A 24167-nucleotide genomic window follows, 5' to 3' on the forward strand; every position below is an offset into this window, starting at 1 on the left:
GTGATGTTTAGGTAGCCAATAAATAGTAGGGACCTTCAAATATTTAGAGGATGTCTTGGGCTGAAATATGGTAGTGACATGATCGTTTATTATTTGACTATATGTGGAGCGCACGGCCTTGAAGTAAAAGAATTTATGATATAATTTTTACGAACTCTCGTGTAGTTTTACGTTAAACGACTTTGACATATTTGGCTGCTTTGACAGCCAGTTCGAACGCAAAAGCTTTGCGAGTACTTGAAGTTTAGTGTTAATCCTTAAAATAGGCGAATTGATAACCTTTTTTTTTAATTTCTAAATTACTTTTGCCATGTGATATGCAAATATCCACAAAATTCAAACATAAAAAAATAAGAAACATGGACCTTTTGAAAGATTTCAACCGTTTACACTTTTTTTAAATAGAATGAAAAAGTATCTTTAATAACCTGACGACATTGTTTTTAACTTTATTTCGAAGAAGGACGATAATTTGGTCCTTTTTTAGAAAGTTCAAAACCTCTCGGTCCTGATCGATGTTGAGGTCCCCTGTATCATATCTAAACTTAGTTGGTTTTTTTTTCCAGTCTCATGTTGAAAGAGCATTATTTTCTATTCTGACGTCTGATGTTACTGACGTAGAATTAAAAATTAAAACTTCTATTGTATTATTATTCACTTTTATCAATATAAAGTTGATCGTGCCCATTTGTGTCAAGGTTTTAAAAAAATTCCGATAGTCAGGAGGGTGGCAATGTTCTCTAAAGTAAGGTTTCAAACGCCCTCTTTTAAATAAATATTTTGCATCAAATGAGCCTAAGAATTTATTGTTATTCTTAAAATCGCATTTTTCAGTTACCGTAGGTGTTAAATAGATTAAAATGTTTATTATTATCTTTACTTTAAGCAAATTTTATTGTTAATCTTTGTTTCGGTTCCCCCGTTCCAACGTCGTTAAGGACGAGTGGAAAATTTTCTCTGTGTGTGTCCCGAAGTGGGTATTATACCAGTCTTGATGTTGTCTACCGAGCCCGTAAATTTAGATACGATCCGGGTAAACTTATCGACCCTTTAAATAAACTTATTCTTGAAGGTTGCCAATTCAAAACTGTAATTAGATTTTTTATTATTGAATTTATCAGTACATATTTTAATTTTGTTAAAAAGGCCCAACTAAATATTACTGTTATATACATATTATAGAAAAACAAAGGACATGGGGTATCCATCCATGACAAAAAATCAGTACATACACAGCAAAAAAAACATACAAAAAGCAAAGGAAGAACGCTTTTATTGCTGTTCTTCATCTAAAGTTCTTTTTAAACTCCCGCTAATTAAACATTCTTCATGACCATTATTCATAAAAATCATTTATAGTACTTGAAGAATTCTTAATCTTGCTTCAAATGGAAAACTTTTCATACAACTTTGTGAGAGATTAATATTTTAACCACTAAAAAATAAATAATATATCTATTTAAAACAGTAATTTCAAAATATTTCATTAAAATATTACATGCGTTATGAAATGACACACTTACCCGCATCGAGTACATAATTCCTTTAATAGGGCATCATATATCATTTGTAAAGAACTGTAAAATATATATTTTATATATAAACATATACTGTAAAAAGAGGCAGAAGATACCATAATATAAATAATCAACGTGGTTGAATAAACGATAAGGACGGAAACCTTATCATCAGCAGCATCTTAATCATTAGCATAGGGGGAAGCTATGCGTTGATATTTTTTTCTCCCTAAAGTCGATGACGAACAACGGGATTGGTATATAACTAAAACGTTCAAAAACTTAGGAGTGTACCTTGACCTGAAAGAAAACTTGCTGAAACACCTATACAATATATATATATGTCTTACCAAAAATTTATAAGAATCAAATTTGTTTTAGCACAAAATGCAATTTAAATATCGATCGCCAAATAGCTTTATTTGAAAAGAGTCAGTATTCTTATTAGCGAAATCATTTTTAAAAGGTAACACGACATGTCAAATATAAGGCATATCAACGATGCTCGACTTTGTTCTGCTTTGGCAATCAAGATTTTTTTGGTTTGAGTGACAAGCACTCTTTAAAGACAGAGTTTTTAGTATTGTGTTTCTTTCATGTTGTCAAATGTGGAATTTATTGCTTATTAATAATTTCACGAGTAAATTAGATAGTTTTGATAAATGTTTTTTTTTCATCTAAAGTTTGAATTTCTAATTTCGAGAATTTGTTGAAGTTTTTTTATTTGTGAAATTAATCAGAATGGGTTCGTTTTTCTTTCCATTATTTTCTTTTTATTTCTATTTCTATTTAAGTAAAGATAAAAATCCTCCCTCCCATTTGTATCATTATGTATATTTTGTCTAATAAATCAGGCTATAAGCAATTTCGTTTTACACAAAAGTTCTGATTTGCTTATGACTATTCAGTCTGTTTTAATAACTCTGCAATACTTTCAACATAACCAGATAAAAAAAAACTTGAAAGTCTTGATTGTGGGGAAATTATAGAATGACGTTGCCCTGCTGATATTACTAGTGATATGCCCATTGGACCATACAAATAAACTGTTCTGATTGATCCAATTCAGGATACATCACTGAAATTGGAAAGTCTTTTTTCAATCGGATAGTTACATACTGTATAACCACAAAGACCATCCAAAACACAGCACTCACAGCACTGAGACCACAAGGTATGACAGTTGTAATCCATTGTCAAAATATATCTAATTTTAATTGTGGGCTCAGTGATTATCACAACATAATTTCGTTTCAGTTAAAAGGTTTTGTACCTAAAATTAAAAAGGAATTTATAAATTACAGAAGTTTTAAAAGTTTTGATCAAGAAAAATTTGTACATGAACTAAATTGTGTAAATTTTGATAATTTGCTGTCAGTTAATGATGTCAATGAAGCGTATTCAAATTTTCAATCTGAATTTGTTAACATAATTGACAAGCATATACCAATGAAAAAATAAGAAGATCAATAGTATCATCTGCACCCTTTATGAATAAAGATCTAAGAAGTGCAATTTACAAAAAAAGAATGTACCATAACAGATTTCTTAAAAACAAAAGTGATGCCAACTGGGAGTTGACAGAAGACAGAGAAATATTGTGACAAAAATAAAAAAGAGCTCAATTAAAACATATTTTTATGAAAGAACTGCTGGTGGTCCAAAATCAACAACATTTTATTCCACTATTAAACCATTTTTATCAAATAAAAGCATTAAATCAAACAATAACATAATTTTATATGAAAATGATAAAATTCTCAGTGATCCTAAAGAGGTATCAGAAATTTTCAATAAATTTTTCATAAATGTAGCTATAGATATAGGAGATAAAAACATAAAAATAGACAGAAATCACCCAAGTATAATCAAAATTGAACAAAATAAAACTGATTATAATGAGTTGAATTTTAAACCTGTAACAGAAGAGTTTGTGAGTAAACAAATAAATAGGTTAAATATAAGAAAAGCTACTGGATATGACAATATTTCACCAAAAATTATAAAACTGGCACAGCCAGTAATATCAAAACCCATTAAAATTTTCGTTAATAAATCAATTGAAAGCTCAATTTTTCCAGATAATCTTAAAGCTGCTCAGGTATCCCCACTTTTTAAAAAGAATAACTCTCTTGATAAAGAAAACTATAGACCTGTAAGTATGTTACCATGTGTTTCCAAAATTTATGAAAGAGCTATACATGATCAACTAATGGAATTCTTAAATAAACATTTCCATCCTCTTCTTTCGGCATTTAGATCAGGTTTTGGTTGCCAAACTGCACTTATTAAAATAATAGAAGACTGGAAAAAAGCTCTGGACCAGAACAAATTTATTGCTGCAATTTTGATGGATCTATCTAAAGCATTTGATTGTTTACCGCACGATTTACTTTTACTTAAATTGGATGCATACGGTCTATCTAAAAGTTCTCTAAAATTATTAAAAAGTTATTTAGAAAACAGAAAACAACGCATTAAAATTGGAAGTTCTTACAGTGAATGGGATCGTATGTTTAAAGTTGTACCACAAGGGTCAATTCTTGGTCCAGTTCTTTTCAATGTCTTCATAAATGACATATTTCATTTTATACAAAAAAGCACCATTTATAATTATGCTAATGATAACACTGTATCATATAGTGATCATGATTTAGATAAAGTTGTTGAAAGTTTAGAAACTGATAGTTTAAATCTAATAAACTGGTTTTCTATAAATTTAATGAAGGCTCATCCTGACAAATTCCAGGCTATAGCCATTGGAAAAAAAACAAATAAACATAATTTGATATTTAATTTAAATGGAAACAAAACTTTTTGTGAAAAAAATGTTAAACTTCTTGGAATAACGATAGATTCGAACTTAAACTTTAACAATCATATATCTGAAATATGTAAAAGGACATCAAGACAATTAAATATTCTAATGAATGGGTAAATATTTAAACAGGCTAGGTAGGTTAACAGCATACTACTCATTCATTCTTTCGAATTTTAACTATTGTCCAGTAATTTGGCACTACTGTAGCAAAAAAAAATCTTTTAAAATGGAAAAAATTCAAGAAAGAGCTCTAAGATTCATTTATGAAGATTATGATAGTTCATACGAAAAACTGCTAGAAAAATCTAAATTACCATCTTTAAAAATAAGAAGAATAAAAACAATTGCAATAGAAACATTTAAAATAATTTACAGTCCGAGCTACCTTCATGATTTGATTGATATAAAAATTAACAAGTATGAGTTAAGATCACATGAAACAGCAATACTCCCAAGAGTCCGAACTACTAAGTATGGCTTAAAATCGTTTCGCTATAATGCTGCACAAATCTGGAATGAGCTGCCGAACCATTGTCGAATGAAAACATCTTTTGACCAATTCAAAAAATTGGTACAAACATGGGATCCAAGTAACAGCTCATGCCAGTGCAGTGCATGCATATAGTGTTATACCTGTGTTTATTTTATTTTGACTATTTGATTTGTGCAATCTTATTATTAGCTTGTGCTATGTTTTAAATGTACTATGCTTTTAACTTATATATGTCATTTATGGTATCTTACTATGCATTATAAGTTTTAAATTGTATTGTTTTCAGGACTTTTGTATGTGTGTATTGTATTTTGTTATTAAGTCGATTTGAAAAGCTCAATAGAGCTTGTGTTTATGTAGTTTATGGAATATCGACTCTAAATAGAACTTTGAATCTTGAATCTTGAATCCATTCGTTTGATGTGTTTGAGTTTTTGATTTTGCCATTTAATTAGGGACTTTCCTTTTTGAATTTTCCTCGGAGTTTAGTATTTTGTGATTTTACTTTTTAAACATATTAACATACTCTCGTTGTCTTCATTTTTATTATTAGTATTCACTTTCCTATAATTAACAGTTGATTTTAAAATCTGCACTTCGTATTAATATGTATGTTCAGTTAATGGTGGTGGTGTGATTGCTCATCAGAGTATCGATCGAGTTCATATTACTTAGACTATTGTCCACAAAAATTGGAACGAAATTATTTAATGCTTCGGTTTTCATGTCAAATCATCTACAATGGAAAGGAAAAATGAGGAAATTACCAAGTGAACAATTTGAAACCATAAGTCAAAGAAAACTGCCATTGATGCCAAAAGCTTAAAATCAAAGCAGAAAAACGGCATTTCACAAATACTCACATGAGACTAAATACTGAACAATAAATTAATTCCCCCTACAAAATACCGAGGGTAAACTCAAGTGTTCCAGAAAGGTAAATTTCCAATTTGTTTGTCAATATTAATCAGCATAAACAACCTTGTGCTAACGTCATTCGGTCTCTGGTGGAAAGTTGTCTCATTGGCAATCATACCACATCTTCTTGTTTTATATTGATCAATCTGTTTTGAAGTTGAATGGTCAATCATTATTCGATATGTAAAGCAAAATGATTAATAAAATGCTTACGGTGAAAACTTTCTATCTTCTGATATCGTTTTCTTCCTGTAAAATAAAATAATGCAAAATTTTCAAAATGATCAATTGGTGGATTTATGTTTCCAACCATATTTGGCCGATATTGACAATGAAAATATACGACTTCGATTATGGGATAGAACATATGCAGTTATATGTATACTGTTTCCAAAGATTAAAGTAGATACACGGAATACGAAACGAATCCGCTTAAACAGTGACAAATACATGTTATCCGGGCCACGTTAATTGATTTAAAGAAGTATTGGTGTCTTTCGCCATCTTAGGATTGTAAAATAGTCGAATAAATAGGCCCAGATTTTCAACCAAGTCAGCAAAATTTGATGCAGGAATGCAATTAACTAATGTGAATTTTCATTCAAATGAACAAATTTATAAGATTTTTACTTATGATAACTAATATTTGTATAAACTTATATTGATTTTGATTGATTTTTAATTTTTTTTAGATTAGTGTATTAAGGGGGGATAACTCGGAAATAGTATTATTTCCAAAGGAATCTAGATGAAATTTTCTATTTTATATCATAGCAGGAAAAAACGTACGGTGACCCCTTCTTTTCATATTCTGAAAGCATTTTCTAAGAGCTTTCTTCTTGTATTCTTTTTCACAATTCTATGATTTAGTTTACCGTCTATTCACATAATGATGTTTTATCTAGTATAATCCATATAAAATGTGTCTCATTTTTAACAACCTGTAGCTTGAAAAAAGCACGGTCACCTATCATTTTTATCATATTTTTGAACATATCACAAAATATACTACGTTTTTGGCAAAGTATGAAAAAATTCTATCATTTTTCGATTATATTCCCATACCACCTTAACTGTCGTCTTATATAAAATTATGATACCGACACATGCGCACGACACTCGTTCCTGGAATTACCATCATCCGAACCACGAGACCGCAAAACTATGAAACTTATATAAACATGTTGTAGCTTGAACACCGAGAGTGCCTGAGCAGAGGAGTGAAATCGTCTTTTTTCAGCCCGAATGAGTTATGCATAATGTCAATTACAGCACCAGAACATATTTCATAAACTTGTAATGTATGGCAAGATCAACCTTTAAATCCACTGGCTACTGGAAGGATTGTATTATTAGAGACTGACACAATTCAGGAACATATATATTGAGGAGTCCGAGATTTTATCAATTTTATACTGAAAAACCTATCAGATTCATTTCCCGTTAGATATACTGTTCCCAGCACAATTTTAGTTATATATTAATGATGAAACTAATTTCAGTGTCCTCGGTTGTTGTTTCTGAAATAACCATCATTTGCAGATCGCACAACATTATTACTTAACTTCAGTTAAAATAATATAGTATGCAAATCAAGAGTTTAAATGCCTTGCTTGCAAATTTTGTTTGGTTGTTTGCTCAGACATTGTAATTAAGATTGACACCAAAATTCAATGGGTAGGCGGAGTAACAGTCTGTTTACTATATAAAAAGATTTGATTGGAAAATGGATATTATATTGTTTCCAGTCAGGCACTTAAAGGGTATACAGAAAAAAGAACAGTTAGCTAAGTGTGAATCAATTTTGAAAACTAATTAGTAACAATACAATTTTTACAGTAAAGCAAGATTTGATGGTTTGATTGTTTTTATTTGATATGATAATGAAATATTTTTTGCACATAATTGCTTTATTCTTCATATTGGATCATTTATCATCATCAGATACATATAATTATACGTCATTGTCATCGTGTTAATATAAATACTTTTAATTTTTTTATATTATCAATACAATTAACAAGTAAAGATAAAAGAGATATTACTGCATGAGCATGGATCATTTTGTTTAAGTTGTGTGTGGTGGTTTTTTTTTTTAGGTTTTTTCTTTTTGGCTTTTTTTTGTAGAATCATAAAAAAATTAATTTGAATTGTTTACTGTTTCCCCTTCATCTTTCTATCCATAAAAATGCTACACGCCCCAACTCCCAAAAATATAGAAACTGCTGTAGGCAAATGATTTTTAAAGTTTTGACTGGTTTTGGATTTCTCGCTTCTTTCTGGATCGTTATGACGAAATAATATAGTAGATTTCATTTCTCGCCAAAATATTTAAAGAAATAGATCGTCATAAAAGTTTAAATGGGAATTGGGAACCATTAATTTTCTAGATGGAAACTTGCATATCAAATAATTAATAATGCGACAGGAATATGGTTTCATTTTTGCTTTATTGTCAAAATTTAACGCACAAAGCAAATACGAGAATGAGTTTTAAAAAAATGTGTTACTATTTTTATTTTAAATAAAAGTTAGTAAATATACAATTATTGTAATGGTCGAACAGTGCCATTATAATATTGATGGTCAGATTCTCTTTATTACTACTACTGCATTAACCCTTAAAGCATTGCAAGCCACTAGTTTTTCTCAAACAGTTTTCAACAAAGTGATCTGAAGTTATTTTTTTCTTGTAGAATATATACAGTTGTTTAAAGTGCAAAATTTCACATAATTAGCAGAGACATATGTATTATATGTCTCTGTAATAAGTAACAAGAAATAATATTTCATGTCAACATTATAGTTTGAATCAAAATATGACATTAAAACTGCTCATGCTTTACGTTTTTTAATCAATTTTTAAATTGGTTAACTTTCTTTTTCCTGTACCCTTTTTAGCCCATGCTTCTTTTTATCTTTCAAGTGCCCAACTGGAAACAATTTTGATATTCATTGACCAATCAAACCTTTGTATATAGTAAACAGACTGTTATACTCCGCCTACCCATTGAATTTAGGTGTCAATCTTAATTACAATGTCTGAGCAAACAACTAACCAAAGTTTGCAAGCAAGACATTTAAACTCTTGATTTGCATGCTATATTATTTTAACTGTAAAACCGTATGTATGATTAAATGAAACATTTAGCTGTGAGTTTACTATTCGTTAATTAAGTCGTTGTACTTAATTAAAATTATGTAGAAGGTAAGGTAAAGTTGACATCAGATATTTGTCTATTTGTTTAGGCCCTTTTGGGTTTTACGCTCTTAAACGTTTTATGTTTTTGGCTTTTCATAGTTTTGGTGTTGGGAAGTTATTCTAGAAACAAGTGTCGATTGAACGGAAATCGGTATAGGGTGTATTACTCTACCTTTGTTAATTTTTTGAAACGATGATGCTAGAAAGGACCAGAATAATCAGAGATCAGACAGTGAAGAGACAGTAAACTGACGCTGACGGAAGATATCCGTTAGAAAACCGTTTCATGTGATAGTCCCGTCCTATAAAAAAAAATCGCCATAATCGGGATGATCAGGTACTAACGGAACGCAATCCTAGCACAGTCTGAGGTACCGCATTGCAAACGGCTTCGTCGGGACTCCGTCGTATCGTGTTCTGTAATTGTCTGGACTCCGACGTGGGTATTAATGCCGAATTTCGTATTAATAACGGGGCTGTTCCGGAACAAAGACGGTTCGGTTCGTATTCGGGCAAGATCTGGATGCAATCTGGACTCAATCGGCAAAAACACAGCAATGACAAATTTCTCCAGATCATGCCCATTCCACAGGACACCGCCCAGAAAACACAGAACATTGTTACGATTTTGATCCGATACAGCAGAATCTGTCACGACATAGTCACGATTGTAATCCGACTAGACAAAATCGGCTGAGTTTCCCCGAATGTTATGGGACGCACCTAACTGTCGGGGGTGCTTGGCCGACCTCATCGGACCATTTCCGATCCGTAGGAATCTGTTACGAACGTATACGACTGCGTTCAGATAATGATAGGACATTCCAGATCATTGAGGATAGTAATCCGACTTTTCCCTTTTCGTGTCTTAGCGCTGTCTGATCTCAAACGGGAGCCATAATCGGCACTGTGTGAACGCCGCATTACGTAACAAAATATTGTGTTGCAATATGTCTTATCTAAAAATATAAATGTAAAGTAAAATGTAGATTTTGACAAGTTTAAGACATCATGATGACATCACAAATGACACATTGTTGCACTAAAGAATCAAGAGTAGCAGTCCTATGACATTTATCAATAAAATTAGCCATTGTTTTAAAAGCTTGGAGAATTTAACTATTTTGCAGTTAAAGGGTCAATTTGCGGCTTTTCCTATACCTCCTCTTTTTACAAAACATTCATATATGTATGTATACATTGATGCATTAACACGCTTAATCGATGAAAGGCAAAATTATTCATTCCTTTAAAAAGGAGTTATTTTTGTCCTGATCTTATTATAGATAAATATTTCATTATTCATTATTGAATTTTAAATAATGAAAAATGAATAATGGACGTACTTCAGCGTGGTAAATATTTATGTTTGTAAAATACCACTTTACAAACTGAATATACTAATTAAGTACTTTTTCGCGTAATTCACAATCTTACTTTTTTACGAGATCACTAATTTTGGATAACCACTGATCTTCTAATATCTCAGGTCTGAAAATAATGAATAATATAAATTATAAAAGATCAAAACAAATATGTCAGTTTTGCGCGTTGCAATCTATAGATACATGTATATATACCCTAATTATAGTGCCAAAAATGCGTACTCTAAATTTTTTATTAATATATTTGGATATCATTACAAATTTTAAAATCATTCCGTTCTATTGTCCTCTTTGGTCCTCATCAGCATTCACAAAGATTTTCCACTTTTTTAAGGTAACTATTTCACCTACACTTTTTGCATTCAACAACGGGTTTCCTATTCGGTGTTTTACCATCTCCATGGTAAAAAAAGATGCGTCCGAGGACTGGATGTCCTGATATATTCTGAACGTACATGTACATGTATTTCAAGCAAAGTTTGGTTTAGGTAAGCTCAGTTATTATTATAGTTTAAACATTAAAGAAAATAATGAATAGAAATCTGTCGATAAAAAGTGATCACATAATTCCATTAAAGATGATGAAAAAAGTTTTTAAATGGCTCTCTGCACCAGGTGTAAAAAAGTTTTTGGGTTATTTTTTTAAGTACATATTTATGATTGATTTGTACAGTATTCTTTTGACTTGGAAGAAATAAATTCATATGTCATTTCTTAGGGAAAAAAACTAGTCATCAGGTACTTACGATTTTCCAATAAATAAAAAAGAATTATCATCTCCAGGATTTTCATTTCTGCAAACAAAATAAAATATTCCTTTCTACAATAATATATCATATCATTGATACGAATATCGTAATAACTGTTTGTTATATTTTCTATATTGAACATTTCATTGCTTTTTACATTTTCTCATTTTCATAACGGTTACCTTAAGTCCAGTAAGGACTAAAGCATACACATTATATCAAGACAAAGCACGGAGTGATATATTAATATTCATAAATTGTTCAAAACCTGTACTAGATTGTATAACAAATATTCAGAAATGTTGTGAACGTATGTTTTCGCCTGTAGGAATTTAATAACGAGTGGTATTTCACACCAAACTTTTTACGGTGATATTATTTATGAAGTCAGCCGACTTAGGAATTGTCTTTAATATCTTTTCTTTTTTACTTCATAGACTTATTGATAAAGGTAGAAGATATTCTGTTGTTGTTCAAAATAATTGCGTCTAGTATTTTCTGGGCCAACTCTACTGAGATACTGCTGTGAACGAACTTCTTAAGAAATTCAATAAACATCGATAATAAAAAATGATAATAGCCAAAAACTGATTGCAAATGTAAATATTCTTAAATTAAACCTACACATACTTTTTAACTTAATTAGTGGGGCATTGTTAAGGAAAAAACATAATTGTGCGGATACATCTTATAGAAATCCGTTGAGCAAAATGTACAGAATTTTCGATGGCCTTCTAGACCTTCTGTGTAATAAGCATTCATGTATGTCATGTTTGTTTTTTTTCAAATTATTTTGTCATACATTAGATCGTTAGTTTTCGCGTTTGGATAGTTTCATATTTTTCATGTTGGTAACTTTGTATAGCCGATTATAAGTTATGGTTTTTTTCTCATTATTAAAGGTCGTACGGTGGCCTATAATTTCTTATATCCACTTCCTTTGAACAGTTGTCTTATTGGCAATCATACCACATATCTTTATATTTATATTCGATGTATTCTGTCGGAGGACATTTTAGCGCATTGATATGACATATTAGCGCCAGATTTTTAACCCGTTCTAGCGAAAAGTGAAATTATCAATGCTTATTTCAGCGACAAAAATTAATTCATAGTAGAATAGAAAAAAAAAAATAATATAGTACCAAGACAGCATAAGATGAAAAATATCATGTCCATTAAAATATAGTACTTAATGTCTATAAGTTAACACAAAGTAACAAGTCCGGTCAAGCCTGATATCTCCAGTGAACGTACGTAATGGGCTCTTGATATACACCTTGTACAATACCGTGCCTAGAAGTGCGATAAAACTGTTCCTTCTCTTTTTCTTGCATAGATTTAGGTGCAGATTCGTCGATATTTCTGATTCTAATATATGTTTTTGTTTGTAATTTGATGATAATATCCAGAAAAACCATTACATATTGTACCTCTATTTCCTAGGTTCTTTTTTTCAACAACATTCATTTTCATATTCAACCAAATTTTCAATGCAAACAACTTAAACATTAAACCACCATATATTACTGTTCAGTGTTAGTATGGTACTAGTAAGTATTATTCAACGAGATATTTTTGTTGTTGCTAAAATGGGCTATCGAAAATACAGGTGAACAGATTAATCCGGTGCTTAAGTTGGCTATGATGTCTGCGCTACATGTCCCTAATAGTTTTGAATTTTTCGGTAAAAATCTTGCTGTGCCTGTTACAATCTAAACAGAGGCATGGGGAATTTAAATTAATCTATAGCCTTTCGCACAAGAATGGTTTTAACAAGAGTGCACACGCTGAAATATCTCGCCTACAATACTGACCATTGATTTTATGCTGATAGTCCTACATATAAAGTTTTACTACAAGTATCACATTAACATTTATGATCCAAGAAAATGAGGTCATGGTCAGATAAACCAAAGCGGAAATACATGTACACGTTTAATACAATCATTCAATACACAGAATATAGATGACCTGGCCAGAGAACACAGTTATTTCGTAGTGAATTTCTTTTAGACAATAAATTCAAATTAAAAAAATCGCACCTGCTCTATCTCAAAAAGATTTTTACAGTGTAGTGTACTACTATTGATACAAATAATATCAAAATTATAGAAACTTCTACCAATTCTAACTCAAAATATTGACAATTCTGTGTTTTTGGGGGCTAAAATTCAGTTTGACAGCTTCAGACATTCTAATTTTTGACCTTTTTTAACTGGACCAAATCACTACTTAACATAAAGATTCAGCACCCAAATTATTTTTAACATGTAATTTCATCCCTTTACTTAATATTTCATGCATAAAATATCAAGAAATAAATTGGGAAAGTGTATCAAAAAAAAATGCAAGTTATACACTGTTCACACTAGGGACTATATTCGTAGGACGATAACTGTGTCCTTGGACCACCTATTGCTTATAGTATAAAAGACAGAATTATAAATAACAGACCAATCCATGGAAATTCTATATTGACCAATGAATCATGAAAATGAGGTGAAGGTCAGATGATACCTGCAAGACAGACATATACACCTTACAATCATTCCATACACCAAAGATATTTGACCTATTGCTTAAACTTTAAGAAAAATAGACCAAAACACAAAAACTTAACATAAGCAATGAACCATGAAAATGAGTTCAAGGTCAAATAAAACCTGCCAGACTGACATGTACATCGTAAAATATTTCCATACACCAAATATAGTTGACCTACTGCATACAGTATTAGAAAAACAGACCAAAACACAAAAACTTAACATTGAGTAATGAACTCTGAAAATGAGGTCAAGGTCAAATAAAACCTGCCAGACTGACATGTACATCGTAAAATATTTCCATACACCACATATAGTTGACCTATTGCATATAGTATTAGAAAAACAGACCAAAACACAAACACTAAACTATTACCATTGAACCATGAAAATGAGGTCACTGTCAGATGACACCTGCATGTTGGACATGTACACCTTACAATCATTACATACACCAAATATAGTAGACCTATTGCTTATAGTATCTGAGATATGGACTTGACCACGAAAAATTAACCTTGTTCACTGATCCATGAAATGAGGTCGAGGTCAAGTGAAAACTGTCTGACAGACATGAGGACCTTGCAAGGTACGCACATACCAAATATAGTTATCCTATTACTCATAGTAAGAGAGAAATTAACATTACAAAACAACTTAACTTTTTTCCAAGTAGTCACTGAACCATGAAAATGAGGTCAAGGACAATGGACATAAGACAGACGGAAACTTCATATCATAAGGCATCTATATACAAAGTATGAAGCATCCAGGTCTTCTACCTTCTGAAATATTAAGCTTTTAAGAAGTTAGCTAACGCCGCCGCCGCCGGATCACTATCCCTATGTCGAGCTTTCTGCCAGGCTCGACAATAATTCTTTACCTTGTGTCCTGATTTGCTTGAATTTTTTTTGCTGACTTTGTCCGAGTTGTTGCAACTCTGAAATATAATAAGCATTATCATTGTGATTCATGCTTAAAGATGATTAAACTAAAGGTTGTGATCTCACAAGTCCACATTTTTACCATAGGCTTTGAATTCGGAATTTACAAAAAATAGCGTAAATCTGTATGAATAAAATATCAACACCTATGCAAAAAATCGCTGCTTTTTTTTTAATGTAACAATCATAACACATATTTAGTAGGTTAATGTCCACTGTTGTTTCTGGGTTAACTGTTTGCACAAAGAAGGACATATATTATTGTACTCATTTTGTACACAGAAATAATCAGAATTTTAGATTGAAAGTTTAGGTTAACATTATCATCAATGAGGTTTAAATTATGTCTGCATCTTATATTTTCTCCTTTATATCTTAAATGAAAAAGTAACTTTTGCATTTATTCCTACACTTATTTAAATTCAAAATATAGGATTTAATTTAACCCCACAGATAAAAAAAAGCTGCTTTCGTCATTAACGATCGTTAATATCAAGTAGTGAAGCAACTGAATTTGAACAAATAATTCAAAATATTTCATCTTTTTAAATTGTTTTTTCATTTTTCATTTTTGCCGGATAAGCTGCTCTCGTCATAAACCCAATAATAAAAAAAACATATTTTTTCTTGTGTTCGTGCATATGTACATGTATATCAGAGGTATACATATGCATATACATGTGTGTATGTTAGTAAAATATGCTTCACAAGTTAAAAACAGATATTCTCGAGATGATATATGAGAAATGTACCTTTGGGCAGGTACTTTTTTGTCTTTCTTTAATTTTGATGTGTTCGACATATTCAATTTTTTAAGCTGTAGTATTTAGTTTTCATATTGCATGAAAGTCTCTCTGTTTGTCTGAAAAGAAAAAAAAAACATGAATTTAGAAATATAACTGTCGACGAAAGAATTATTTCTGCAAATGACCTTCCAGCATAAACAGCTGTACATGAACAGATGATATGCCAATCTCCAAATAATTGTAAACTATATACAGTTCGTCTGAAATTGAGCAAAACAATGTTAGAATTGAAAAAAAATAAATAAACAGCTTTGTTTGTACAGTCTTCATTTTGTGGTGCAAGTCAACATTGGTTACATAGGTATATGGTTAGACAATGTAAATAACTTAGGCTGTGTTCACATTGAGCTAGACTCGGGTGGTGTTTGATGTCCTCAACACGTAAAATAAACTCGGTGTGGTGTTTGGTGTCCTCAACACGTAAACTAAACTTGGTGATGTGTTTGATGTCCTCAACACGTAAACTAAACTTGGTGATGTGTTTGATGTCCTCAACACGTTTATATTTAAACTATCCTACCAATCACTGTTTGCATGTTGTTTAAACCAGGTTTTGATTACATGCAGTCGATAGTCAATATAAAAATAAGAAGGTGTGGTATGATTGCCAATGAGACAACTCTCCACAAGAGACCAAATGACACAGAAATTAACAACTATAGGCCACTGTACGGCCTTCAACAATGAGTAAAACCTATACCCGTTAGATACATAGACACGGCCTGTGAGACTGTTATCGTAAACTTCATGGTGCATTATCAAATTGGAATTGGAATGTATGCCTTGTGCGGGTTAAGTTTACATAAAACTAGATATTCGAAACATGAATTTTATTATGAATATTGAAGGAAGTAACATCTGTGATCTACTTCGAGCAGTGAGCAAGGATCCCCTGGAGAACGGTTTTCATATGGCATCGACTATGCATCTTTTATATGTGTGTGGGGTGTGTTTATTTTCTTAGGACAAACTATTTTTTCCCACCTTTTTTAATCTAAAAAAACAATGACATACAGGAACAAGAATTGTGTTGGGTTTATTTTAAACTTAATGTCTTTTATAAGATAATGATAATCCCTTTCTTCGTGATTAAGTACGAGCGTTATAGCATTTACCATGAAGAAGGGGACAGAATATTGTAAAGTGCTCAAGGCTCAAATGACCTCTTGATTGGTTTTATTCAAGAATTCATTTCATTGTCAGTGCAATGTTAATAATAAATGCAATGCTTCCGTTTTATGCATTATATTTATTGGTTAGTCTTAATTATGTAAGAACTTTCTATAATTTGGGAAGTTTTAATAAAGTATGTTTAGACATTAGATGACACATCAGTAAGATGGAATGGTGTAGGTTTCCTTATTGTGAGTAAGAATGTAAATAATGTAATATTTCAGTGCTGAATTGTAGTATTGCTTATGTACAGCTCAAATCAATAAATTCAAAATTTGAGTTACAATTAGATCTTTACATCAAATATTACTATATTATGCGAGGCAATTAACTAAATCATAAATTATCAAATAAAATGCCTTTTATATGAAATTTAAGTTAATCTAACTTCCTTTTTTAATTGTATCGGAATATTGGAAATGACTACAAGCTGATAAATGTATGTGCTTTGGGACAGTGCCGGGTAGCTCATTTATAGAGTCTTTGTTTTGAACTGTAAGTAGGCGGCCTAAACAATAGGATATTCACTTGCTAAAAACATGATTTACATTCATTTTTCTCAATTAAGAAATATCAAATCCTATAAGTTCATTGGTCGAGAGCACTTTGCTATTTTCTAAGTTTGCTTTCTGTATGATGTGGTGTGTCATTATAACGACCTCTGGTACGGAAACTGAGCGGGATGTATAAATACGCAATCATTTCTTGTCTGATTAAAGACGCTACAATCAATACTTGTGTGCTTACAAAATTCTTGCTGAGGGCGTCTGGCTGTTCAGGATAATATAACTAGTGGTCACGTGCGTTTTGAAAAATGGACGTTGAAAAAATACATGCAAGATAGTTCGCTGAACGCGTACTCTGCAAGTACAAAAGATGGGACATACCAAAATTAATATGAATTATTATCGGGCATGTAAATAGAAGTCCATTTGTAGATATGTCTATCAATTTTATTGTCAGGCTTCATACGGAACCTCGTTTTATGTAAAAATTTCAGAGAAATCGGTTTAAACTTCGCAAAACGTACACTGGCAGACGGACAAGAAGGACGCACGGAAACATCATCCCAAATGTTTCCGGTCTATGGTTGGATATACCATAATTTAGAATATTCTTTTATAGTATGGAGGCTCTGACATTACTGTCTTTAAATAAGTCATGCGTTTGATAAACAAATTAATTATACTCATTTGGATGCATATTATAAATTGGCGTATCCATACCGACCGTTTGAAAGATTTATAAACGAAGTCAATGAATTCCCTTGATTATGCTACTTTATACAAAATCACGTTTGAAATATCTAAGTGCCAATACGACCTCATCATTAGGTATTGAGGATGGCAATATTTGATAATCGAGAAAAAAAAACCATTCTTGTCTTCTATGACAATTCTATGCAGTCCTACTAATACGATTACATAAACTGATCGGCATTGAGAGGAGCTAAATTAGCTTCAATCTCACCAAACTAGTTCTCAAAACATCCGAACTCGTCCTTAAAAATACGTAAAACGGTCGCGGTCTGGCAAGAACGTATAGCTTTGGGCGGACAATGTCTATAATGCGACCCTAGTTAGTTCTTAAACAGTTCTCGATACGTCCATCTCGTCTTTTTCCCGTTTGCAGTCTGTTTATATCCAGTTCAGATCGGGTAAAATTACCTGTTTACCTCACAGGGGCACCGTTTCTAAACAACTTTAAATAGTTCTACTTTGTTCCTTATACGTCGAAATCCTTTCCAACTAATTCTCAACGCAATCACCTCGTTCACAGGCTGTTCCTAGTGCGCTCAGAACGCAATTGTCATCACGTCCTTGCCTGACGGCAATAAAAACCCAGCACGTTTCTGCTAGTCCGCTTTTTGTATATTTTTCAGTGGTTCTGTTAGTTTTACATCTGTTTTTTTTAATGATGATACTGCATATGGTGGCATGGTTTAAGATTGTCTGATAATCAGTTTGATACCTATGACATGTATGATGCTATAGTGATATTCGTTTTCAATGTTATAAGCTAAAAATACAGTATGACAGTAAATATGTTAAAATAGAATGTACATTTTTTCCCTTCTCTTCAAATTAGGACTGTGATCACGTTCACTCAAGACACTCCCAGTTTCCTCAGCGCTCACCTAGGTCTATGTGCATAATCAACAATAGACTCTCTCCAACATTGTAGACCAGAATGGAGTTCATGACAAAAATTTCTTTTTTGTTGATCTTGAATTGCTGATCATTTTGTCTGTTTAGTTTCTTCTCTATCTTCCTTAGCTTTTTTTCAAAACACAAAAGAGGGTAAACAAATTCTCTTTTAAGGGCAATCACTCCTATGCCGAAGAGTGACAGTCTTCTAACTATATCGGCAAAATTTAACTTGTTTGTGGATCTTGCCTTGCTGATCATTTTTGTTATTCAAAGATTCTATTTATCTTATATTATTTTTATCATATACGGCAAAATACAAAAAAAAATGTAAAAATCGTCGTTAAAGGGCAATAAATCCAATAAGGAGTCGTCGGAAAGTTTACTCCATATTATGGTCTTAAATGTAGATCTTGTCTTGCTGATCATTTTTTGCTTATTTAAGTTTCTATCTATCTATTAATTGTCATTTTTAAGATATTAGGCAAAAGCGCAAACAATTGGTAAAAATTGTCATCAAAGGGCAATAACTCTAATTAGGAGTCGACTGACGATTTCAACCATTCATACTGATGGTATAATACTAAACCCCTAACAGGAGGGATTGTGCCTGATATTCATATGATGAAGACATAATCTTTCAATCAGTTTAATTGGGGTCTGAAGCTGGCATGTCAGTAACTGCTAGTAGTCTGTTGTTATTTATGTATTATTATCATTTTGTTTATTTTCTTTTGTTTCCTATTCTGACATCGGACTCGGACTTCTCTTAAACTGAGTTTTACTGTGCGTACTGTTGACCGTTTGTTTTTTCTACATTGGATAGAGGTATAGGGGGAGGGTTGAAATCTCAAAAAACATGTTTAACCCCGCCGCATTTTTGCGCCTGTCCCAAGTCAGGAGCCTCTGGCCTTTGTTAGTCTTGTATCATTTTTAATTTTAGTTTCTTGTGTATAATTTGGAGTTTAGTATGACGTCCATTATCACTGAACTAGTATACATATTTGTTTAGGGGTCAGCTGAAGGACGCCTCCGGGTGCGGGAGTTTCTCGCTGCATTGAAGACCCATTGGTGGCCTTCGGCTGTTGTCTGCTCTATGGTCGGGTTGTTGTCTCTTTGACACATTCCCCATTTCCATTCTCAATTTTATTATTCGTAGATTTTGTCTTGCTGATCATTTTTGCAACATAAAGTTTCTCTCCGTCTATCATAGTTTTCAAGTTAAAAGGCAAAAATGAAAAAAAAAGTAAAATTGGTCATTTAAGAGCAATAACTCCTATAAGAAGTCGCCTGACAGTTTTGACGTCAATAAACAATTGGTAGAGCTCAACATTTTGAACATTTTTGCCGCTGTCAGAATTTCTCAGTTTATAATAGTTTTCAAAATAATAGACAAAACTTGCAATTTACCCCTATGTTCTATTTTTAGTAATGTCTGCCATCTTGGTTGGCGGGCGAGGTCATCGGACACATTTTTTTAAACTAAATACCTCAATAATGATTGTGATTAATTTGGTTAAATTTGGTTAAATTTGGCCCAGTAGTTTCAGAGGAGAAGATTTTTGTAAAAGTTAACGACGACGGACGGTCAGGTGAGCTAAAAATTAATTATTAAGTTATTTTCTTATGCTTTTATTTTACTAAATATAATAAAAGTCAGAAACTAATCAAAAGGGTAGATAGATTAGTTGTAGAACACTTACTAGAAGCCGAGATTAAACGATATTTGACGTTTTTTTTTGTGTAGTTTGGGTAGCAAATGAATAGTAGGGACCTTCAAATGGAGGGCTTCAGTTGGTGCTCAGGCTTTACAACTCATGACTTAAGCTTCTGACCGAATATGAAGTCATTCTTTTCAGTAGTATTGGGGTTGTCGAAAGAAAAACAGAGGGGCATCATATAAAATCTACAGTTATTGTAAAATCCCCGAATCACAACAGGTTAAATGAGCAGGAACTAGTTTACCTTATACCCTATTTGATCCGTTAAAGCGTATGGATAAGAGCAAGAATACATTTAATAACAGAAAAAAAGTTGAAAAATTAAGGAATAGTTAGTAAAAACATATATACTATATTAGACATATATGGGTGCATGCTTACTACGACAACGCGTGCAAATTCTGGTTCAGTTCTGTCGCTTTTGTTCGTAGATATAAGAAGACGTGGTATAAGTGCCAATGAGACAACTCTCCATCCAAGTCACAATTTGTAAAAGTAAACCATTATAGGTCAAAGTACGGCCTTCAACAAGGAGTCTTGGCTCACACCGAACAGCAAGCTATAAAGGGCCCCAAAAATGACTATAGTGTAAAACCATTCAAACAGGAAAACCAACGGTCTAATCTATATAAAAACGAGAAACGAGAACCACTTATGAACATCAGGTTCCTGACTTAGGACAGGTGCAAACAAATGCAGCGGGTTTAAACGTTTTAATAGGCGCCAACCTTCACCCTACCTGAAACAATAGTGTAACATCACAACATAGAAAGACACACTATAAAATATCATTTGAAATGGCTTAACTCAATCAAAAGACATATTAACAAAAACAAGTGAACAAACACTGAACGAATAAATTTGATCTTTGACACAGTGTAAATACAAAATTAATAAAACAAGGGTTAGATGTTTAACAATATCAGAAAGACAACCATAACCTTGGACAAAATGCCGCCAAATAAAATAACGTACACAGGTAAATAAAAAAAAATTGTTGTAAGGTAGTACGGAAATAATTTTTACAAAATAAATAATTTTGTTGTTCCTAGTACGAGAACAAAAGTGAAAATTTATCGTCATACTAAACACTTATCAAAGGTGGTATATATTAAAAATAGTGAGACTAGATATAACACTGAATAAGTAAACATTAAATAACAAAAATACATTACAAATTGTATCAACAGGTCTGACAAATTAACACGAAAGTACGATTTGAGAGTACTCGCAGTTACTGAAAGCTAGTTAAAAGCCAAAAACAATTAATAATAAAAAATCATGCATCATGTACACTAACTAGAAAATCCTGTGCATCAACGTCGTATGCATACCGGTTACCTTGACTTGATTTGATCAATTTCCCTATTCTGATCTATGATTGGTAATGTTCAAAAACCTGTGCCTCTATACTTTAATACTGTGTTACCTATTCTATCTTACACTTACAAAAATTCCTAGCAGAGAAATAAACTTAACAGTTACACATTTACGCCTGCGATGATGTTATGTAAAACAAAATTCCTAGTTCTTAAAACTGAAAATTTAAGATTAAGGCACTATCCCTTTGATCGCGTTGTTGCAGAACCTTTATGTTGGATTACATCGAGAGGTTATGAGTTTTCTTAAAAAGAGACGGCAACATATATATTGTCTGGTTTCAGAACTTAACTGATAAGAATCCGCTCCCTTTCCATCTTTCTTTCTGCAAATTATGGGTTAGTATAAATATGATAAGTTACAACTTACAGTAACCATGAAAAGGTGTATTTGTTATTTAGAGAGCTACTTTATAAATTCAACAATAAACAGCCTATCAAAGACATACTGAACTATTGAAATATAATCCTTTGCGTGCATAAAATAGGAAATATTGAGCTTTGAATTCCAGAAGAATCTACTAAAAGCACGAATTCCTGTAGTGAGACCGTTGGAACGTCTTTTTTTTCTTTTTCTTTGCTTGTCATGTTAACTAAAAACTTCATTCTCAATCACATCTTTCCTTGCAACAACCACCCTTTTTTTCCTACTCAGTTATCCAAAACGTATTTTACACGGGAAATAACAAATAAAAGTTTCCAAAGAAAAACTGCGATATACGTAAAATGAAAATACATCCTAAATGACAAGTTAACATATTCAAAAGGAACACACCATCTAGATTCCGACGCTCGATAAAATATCATTGAAAAATAATTAAATGAGCAAATACTCATCACAACACGAGAAGATATTTGCTTAAATTCCAAGACTCTTTATACAAATAGCTTGAACGAACAAACACTCTACGTAACAGAGAAAAGGCAAAAGTTAAAAAAAAAAGGATCAATAGACTCAAATAAAATTCTCATTTCTAGAATTTGAAATAAGCTTTTGCATTTGCTAATCTAGGCAAAATAGATAGCAAACTGTATGTCTACAACACCTTTTTATTGCTACTTTACAATTAATGTAGATTCATGTACACATAATGTGTAATTTCAAAGAAAGTCTCATCCTTTTTCCCAAAAAGTTCATTGGTAAGTACCACGACCTAAAAGATAAATAGTCAGTGTCTACTTCACATAAAATACAAGATGGTCTTGAGTTACAGATTCTAGGTACTGAAAATTGTGCACCTTTTTTATTGACTTTTACAGTTTTTCCTTTTTTTGTCTTTGAGCTATTATATGTTTCTTTTGTTGAATGACTCTTGACGTGACTACGTATTTGTACATCTAGATATCGGTTTTTTTTTTTTGCTTTAGGCGTTCCTGATGCAAGTGGGTCCAGAGGTGTGATTTGGACGCAGGGTTATATCACAGTGTTGTTTTCATTTGTTTACTCTTGTATCTATATTTTACTTGATTTGCACTTTATCGGGGAAGTGAATACTAATTAATATGGCATGTACTCATGATCAACTACATAAACCCACCATTTTCTTCGGAAAATGCATGTACCAAGTCAGGAATATGACAGTTGTTTTCCATTCGTTCCGTTGGTTGATATAGTCTAATGTTTGATTCTGTCAGTTTTTATGGACTTCCCCCTTTTTGAATTTACCTCAGACAGTGAGGTCAGCATTTTTGTTAATATTTTTTTAAGTCCTTATTACATGTATTAGGCCCCTCTCGTTGTCTTTACATTTAATTGACTAAGTTCATTATAACGTTCGAAACAATCTTCTAACAAAATTGACACGAAAAATGAATGCAAGGAATTATTTACAAAATGTACCGTAGAAAATAATGCCAGTATATCGATATAAAAAGGTAAAAGAGACCATTGATGCGTAGACCATTGATGCGTATATGTTCTTACATGATTAAAGTCATACGCGCACAGTTCTAATACTCATATATGGTCGACTTTGTCACAACGTATACATGCACAGTGTATAAAATTTGAACAATGATGCTAAGTGGAGAACATTTCTTTTTATTATTTACTTACTGTTTCAAACTTGGTTAAATTTACTTCCTGTTTGTCTTTTATCGTCCATAGCAACAACAACGAACTGTGTTTAAATAACCCCTATGAATATTCACCTTTATTAATTTATAAATAGATCATTGAGCACACAGATATTTACCCACAAAGATCATAGGAAAGGGACAGCTTCTATATGACTGAACATTTCATAATCGTATGGGAATATTAAGTTCTTAAAAAGTTCGCAAAAGTAAAATGAGATCAATAAACTTATTGATTATCGGTCGCTTAATATTCAGTGGGAAATATCTCGTATACAATTAGGGCGACT

At 31.9% G+C, this 24167-nt stretch overlaps 1 protein-coding gene across 3 annotated transcripts in view; it reads right to left on the reverse strand.

Annotated features, from left to right (window-relative positions):
• LOC127716475 (centrosomal protein of 128 kDa-like) overlaps nt 1-23946 on the reverse strand; it is a 60906-nt gene extending 36960 nt beyond the window's left edge. For all 3 annotated transcript variants that reach the window (XM_052222699.1, XM_052222700.1, XM_052222698.1), the window contains exons 1-7: nt 23858-23946; nt 15328-15437; nt 14515-14571; nt 11083-11130; nt 10389-10442; nt 5963-5998; nt 1524-1577 (exon numbers count right to left, since the gene is read on the reverse strand). In XM_052222699.1, coding sequence (XP_052078659.1) covers nt 1524-1577; nt 5963-5998; nt 10389-10442; nt 11083-11130; nt 14515-14571; nt 15328-15377 — 299 coding nt within the window. In that variant the 5' untranslated portion in view covers nt 15378-15437; nt 23858-23946. The remainder of the gene's footprint in view (nt 1-1523; nt 1578-5962; nt 5999-10388; nt 10443-11082; nt 11131-14514; nt 14572-15327; nt 15438-23857) is intronic.
• Nucleotides 23947-24167: the final 221 nt, after the last annotated feature.

This window comes from Mytilus californianus, unplaced genomic scaffold (genome assembly GCF_021869535.1).
Source record: "Mytilus californianus isolate M0D057914Y unplaced genomic scaffold, xbMytCali1.0.p SCAF_9, whole genome shotgun sequence".
Taxonomy (NCBI): Eukaryota; Metazoa; Mollusca; class Bivalvia; order Mytilida; family Mytilidae; genus Mytilus; species Mytilus californianus.